General features: G+C 53.9%; 1 protein-coding gene across 4 annotated transcripts in view; it reads right to left on the reverse strand.

Annotated features, from left to right (window-relative positions):
• The window catches only part of PAX7 (paired box 7), a 98,980-nt gene extending 96,327 nt beyond the window's left edge, over nucleotides 1–2,653 (reverse strand). For all 4 annotated transcript variants that reach the window (XM_005145421.3, XM_005145422.3, XM_005145419.2 and 1 more), the window contains exons 1-2: nucleotides 2,569–2,653; nucleotides 518–753 (exon numbers count right to left, since the gene is read on the reverse strand). In XM_005145421.3, coding sequence (XP_005145478.1) covers nucleotides 518–753; nucleotides 2,569–2,653 — 321 coding nt within the window. The remainder of the gene's footprint in view (nucleotides 1–517; nucleotides 754–2,568) is intronic.
• Nucleotides 2,654–6,000: the final 3,347 nt, after the last annotated feature.

A 6,000-nucleotide genomic window follows, 5' to 3' on the forward strand; every position in this document is an offset into this window, starting at 1 on the left:
GTTCAATCCTCCTTACCCTGGCTGCTAGTTTGGGGGGCTGAAAATGGGGATCTGAATGGGGAAAAGGAGGGAAAGAAAGAAGGGAAAAAGCAAAATGTTGGCCACCCTTAAAGTAGATTCCCTGGGGAGTACAGAGACCAGCCAGGATGGGTTTATCCTGAGCCTTATGGGAGAAGGAGGCAGGGAGGGGGTGCAGGGAATGCTTAATGTACACCCAGCGATTTATTACTCTCTAAAACATCAGCTCTCCTCCTGCCCACAACCCCGGGGCCGAAGCAAATGCTTGAACTCACACCACTTGTTGCACATGGATAGGGAATCACTTTAAGTTATTCATAGCCTTCAACTCGGCATCAGTTTCTACCCATCGGAGCCTGCAAATCGCAGCTTTATTAAACCCCTTTCCTCTCCTCCCTCTTTTCCCTGAGTATCCACCTGAGAAACTTCTATCCCGCTGAAGAAATCTGCATTGTAACCTGAGGCGAGGGCTTCAGCTCGGCCCCAGCATTACACTCACCCTGGGCTTGCTGCCTCCGATGGCTCCGGGACGGATGGAGCCCGTCTCCTGGTACCTACAGAGGATTTTGGAGACGCAGCCGTGGGAGACCCGCAGCTGCCGGGAGATCACGCAGGGCCGGATCCCGTGATGGGCCATCTCCACGATTTTATGACGGATGTGGTTGGGCAGCGGTCGGCCGTTGATGAACACCCCTCCGAGCTGGTTCACCCGGCCCTGGCCCAGCGGGGTGGAAACTGGAGAGCAAAAGGGGGGAAAAAACATCCCAACAATTGGGAGGGAAAAAGTTAAAACAGGCGAAAATCCGGCAAATGGGGGCACATCCCTCCCCGCACCTTCAGCTTCTCTTGTGGGCTGAAGCTTGTAAAGAAGGGAGAAACTTCTCGCTCATCCCCTGGCCTCCGCGTTTATCATGGGGAAAGACTTTTCCCGTTGATAGAGGGGAAATTAAACCAGCCCGTAGCCCATCACGCCGCTGTGCCCGTGTCTCCCTCTCTATATAATTCCTGTCATTCCACACCTCTGGTTTAAAAGCTTTAACGTTTGAAATAAGGAACGATTGAAAACCGCATAGCAAGCCCCTAAAGAAACTTCCCATTCCCCCCAGAAACCCACCCCACTTTTTTCTCCGAATTACAGCTGCTTCCAAACAAACTTTTGGGAAATAACCTCTGGAAACACCCTCGAGGGGCTTTTCTCCCTTTTGATTTTTCCTGTGGTTTTGGGGGGTGTTGGTTAAGGCGGAACAAGCGCGGTACAAGCGCGGCTCCCTGACACCTTGTCCAGCGCATCCCCCCCTCCGGAGCGGCGGCTCCTTAATCCCTCTCCCCAATGTATTTAATATCTCGCAATGGAGATCTTGCAGATTAAGACGATTTCACAGGCTGGAAAACAAGGGAAGGGGGGGAAAATAAAAGAAGGAAAACATAGGGAAAAAAAGGGGGAGCGAACTCAGCTGGGTAATTTGCGGGAAGGCTGGAGGGGGCGAGGGGCTGTTCTTTATACAAAGAAAAGTCGATTCCAGAAATTGCCTCGCGATTTAACAAGAATCATGCACCACTAATTCCAAGTCACTCGGCCAGCACTCCCTGGATATATCATTATCGACAGATAACACTCGAGTGGCCAATTTTACATTCAAGAGGTACTAAAACCGCCGGCCGCTCTCTCTTTTCATTATTCCCAGTCATGTTGTGCAAATATTGTTGTAATCCTTTGATCCTTTCCCTTGCCGTCTGTTTTACTTCATTTGCTACAGAAAAGCACTTCACCAAATCCCCCCAGCTTGTGTGTTTTGCAGCCTGCGTGGTTTTGCCCAGGTTTGAGTTTCGCCACTTGATCACGGTCAGGAGGAAATTTTCCTGTTTAATAAATGCGGGGAGAAGGGTCCCGCTTGGATTTTGCCCTTTTTTTTAGATATATGTAATTCCCGGTGTATGCCTGGAAATAATAACCCATAACGCAGGGAAAATAATAAAGGAAAGCAGATGATGGGGAAATGGATGAGCTGCGAGATTGGGATGACACTTGGCGAGGTGACAGCTACAAAGTCCCCCCCGTCCCCTCGCCAGCTCCGGCCAAGGAGACCCTGGCTACAATGTACTTTAAGAGTGTTTTTATTCCTCCCTTATTTTCCGCTTGGAAAAGTGGAACACGATCAGTTTAGTCGGTTTTCCCCATTTTTGCGGGATGGTGAAAGCGTTGGGGCATTCTGCTGGTTGAAAGGGAAAAAGGAGGAAAGAGAGGGGAAAAAAGAAGAAAAGGAAAAAGAAGGGGGAAAAGGAAGGGAGAAAGAAAGAGGAAAAAGAAAAGGAAAACCTAACCCGTGGGAACCTGTCCCCCTAAATCTGCGGGATGCCCGAAACTACCATATAAACAGGGGGGGAAATAAAGCAAATCCCGGTAATTTTGCAGGGATGGAGCGTTTAAAGCGAGAAGGAGCTGAATACTGGGGAGAAGTTGGATGCTGAGGCCGGGCCCACCCCTTTACCCTTGGTCCCCCCGAGGTGCTGGGGAAGGAGCAGTTCAGGGAGGCGCTTTCCCGGACCTACCTTCCAGCGGGAAGCCCGTCCGAGGGTAGTTTTGCCCTGGAGCAGGGCGCATCATCCGAGGCACCGTCCCGGGCAGAGCTGCCATGGTGTGAGGAGGGGGGGATCGGGGCAGCGGAGAGGGTCCGGTTCAAACCGGGGAGGGGAGAGGGGAAGGGGGAGGGTACCCCTGAGCCCCGGGAGAGCCGAGAGAGCCGGGGCGGGGGGGGGGGATGCTGGGATGCGTCTCCTCGGAGCCGAAGCGCTTCTCTTCCAGCCCGCGGCTGCAAAACAAGGGAGAAATCTTTGCTCCAAAAGGGGGTCCAAAATGAAAAATATATGGAATAACGAGGAGGGGGTGGGAAGGGGGGGGGGGCACCCACCAGAGAGTCTTCGTAAAGTTTTAGGGCTATGTCACGCCCGGCCTGAGCGGGCGCTCCGCAGGAATGTAAACCCGACTGCCGGGAGAGGCAGGCGCGGCCCAAGTTGCCTCGGAGCTGGGCTGGGCTTAGGGGGGGGGGGGGAAGGGGGGGGGGAAAGGGGGGAGCGAGTCCCCCCTTATTTTGTTGTTGGCTTCTTTTTTTCCTTAAGTGGTTGGTGCTGTCGCTTAAAGGATGCTGGTATTGGGGGGGGGAAGGGAGGTGGGAGGAGGAGGAGGAGGAGGAAGAGCGGGGGGGAGAATGTCAGATGGAGGGTTTAGAAGTTGTTAAAGCGCCGAAGTTGGGGCGGTGAAGGGGGGGGGGGAGCGGGCGGCGATAGGCTCCGGCTCCTTTCCTTTATCCACGGCCGGGGAAGGGGGTACCAATAAGAGGCAGGAGCTTCCCAGCGCGCAGGGAAAGCCACGGGCTCGCCTTCGGTTGGATCGCTTTATTTATTAGCATCACTTTTAAAGATATTGTTATGTATAACTAGGCTCAGCTTCCTTTGGGTGGGAAGCTGAGCGGGGGGCTCCCCCAGTTTGGGAATATATTGGGGTGAAAGAAGCGAGGATAAAGTTTAGGGAAGTGGGGGTGAGGGTGATGGGATGTGTTCATTTTTCTATTTTATTCTATTTATTTCTTCATATAAATTGATATTTTTGTGCCTAAAAAAGTTGAACATTAATGCAGGTCCCAGCGGGGTGAGACCGGCCGGGGGGAGGGGTGCGTTATTATATCATATATAATAATATGGATACTATTAATAAATCTATAAATATTAAATTAAAATATATAACGAACAAATAAAATAAATATCGCAAATAAATAAAATACTAAAATTTAACACAATAAAATACCTCCTCCCCCCGCTTTTCCCCCGAGCCCGGCACCCAACACCTCTCAGCCCGCTGCCTCCCTAGGCGATATGGGAACCGCTTCCACCCCATTCCCGGCCGTAGTTTGGAAGCCGGCTAGTCCTGTCCCGCTCCAACCCGGGCTCGGAGCATCTTCTCCCCCCACCCCCGGCTGGGTCCGGCCCCTCCATCTCCTCCAGGTATCTCCCTGAGCGCCTCCTTCATTAACATCCCATCTTTAATTAAGAGACAGGCTCCGAGCTGCTCAGTTGGTACCATGAGGGGGGGGAGCGGGGGCTTAGGGGGGCAGCTCCGGTGCTCCCCACGGTTCTCCCGCTCGCTGCCCGCTCGCTCACCGGGCCGGGCTGAACAAATAGCCAATGTTTTCCCCCCAAAACCGGAGTGGGGCAGGAATCCTCCTCGCAGCGGGGCATGACGCCAGGGCTCACGGCCCCTTTTGTTTGCAGCTGTAAAAGGACTCGCCGTGCAAACCGCTGGAAACTCCCCCCCCCCCCCCCCCCCCGGCTCTCTTAAAACCATCCCTGGGGATAAAGGGGAGGGGGGGGAATAAAGCAGCCACCGAAGCTTCTGACCTGGCTGGACCCAAAATGCAGTCCCTAAACCCCCTCCCTGTCCCGCCTCGAGGGCATCGCCACCCCTAATCCCCCCCCCTCCCTTCACCGGGGCTGGGTTTTGCTTTGAAACTAAAGCCCTGCCTGGACCCCTCCCAGTCCGGCCACATCTTCATCCCTCACCCTCTTCCTCCACCGCCGCCGCCAAGCTCAGCCAAACCCCGGCTGCGTGGCCCCGAGTTGGTTTTCTCCCGTTTCCAAGCCTAAAATTCATCCAAACTCCCCCCCAAAAAAGGACGGGACAGAGGGAAAACAACCCAAAATCCCGGCAATACTGGAATTCTTTCCAAGGTGTCAAGTTGCTCCCGAAGTCTCCGCAGCTCCGGCGCTGCCCCGACTTCGGGGCTCCGGCGAACGTAAAGAACGCTTCTCTCCTCCCCAAAACCTCGGCATTCCCGAAGTTTTGGTCAGGAAAGTCGCGGGTGGAGCCTTGCGGGACCATAGCGGAGCCCCTCGGCCGGCGCCTTCCTCCAGCGCCGCCGTAATTCAATTATTTGCTCGGATGAAGAGGGGGGGAAAGCTTGGGAATAAAGTTGGAAATGAAACGTTTCTGCTCTCCCAGCACCGGGGGAATATTAAACCGCAGAAGCCGGGGCCGGTCCCTGCCTTCCCCCATCAAACACAGCAGTTGTTTCCCTCCCCAAACTGGGGTAAGATTTGACACTTTCAGGCAAAACCCTTCACTTTCTCCTCTAGCCACTGCGCAAAGAGCTACTTTGATTTTTGTCATTGCTCCGAATTCCAGGGATGCGCTGGCGTGTGGCAACAGCCCCGAATGGGGCTTCGGGGGGCATGGGGGGTGACAGGGGCTGTCACAGAGGGGGACGGAGGGGACGCACGCACCCTCCTGCTGGAAAGCAATTTCACAAATCATTTTTCTAACAATTAAGGAGTGTGCAGGGGTGAAATGGCGATTTCACATGCGGATCGGGGGGCCGGGTGGTACCTGCGCACCCCAGCAGCCAGCAGAGAAACAGGGAACCCCTCTTTTAGCCTATCTTTGACATTCCCCCTCTTTTTTTCCCTTTCCCCCCTGCTCTGCTTCATTACCCATGTTCACAAAAGAGAGACCCCTTCTTTTCTCTCCTGGGAGCAGCGAGCAATAGATTAAAACAAGCATCAATCAGGAAAGGAGCAAGTAACTGCTTAAAGGAACAGGGGCAGAATTCCTCCCCGCTTTCCCCCTTTCCCTGCCCATCTCCATGGTTTCCTAAGGTATGTTTCTGGTTGATAAATGCCGCACATCGCTATTCCCTTTGGAGAAACGGCTTGTGAAGCAGCCGCTGAAAGCCAACTCATAAGCAGAAGGGAATGGGTTTGGCTTGATTTTTTAGGAGCATCCCTCACCCCAGCATCCATCCCCTGGCACCCTCTGCGGGAGAAAGGGGCTCCTCACGTCGGATACCTCCTCGGAGGGGGCTGACAGCATCAGGCTGGAGGGAAAAAGGGGCTCTATGGGCAATTTTTGACTTGAGAAAGATACAGGTTGGCTAAACCTGCCCCTAAAATCGCCGGAGCATCAGCTCTGTGCCGGCGGCGAGCAGCCCCAAC

Source organism: Melopsittacus undulatus, chromosome 12 (genome assembly GCF_012275295.1).
Source record: "Melopsittacus undulatus isolate bMelUnd1 chromosome 12, bMelUnd1.mat.Z, whole genome shotgun sequence".
NCBI lineage: Eukaryota > Metazoa > Chordata > Aves > Psittaciformes > Psittaculidae > Melopsittacus > Melopsittacus undulatus.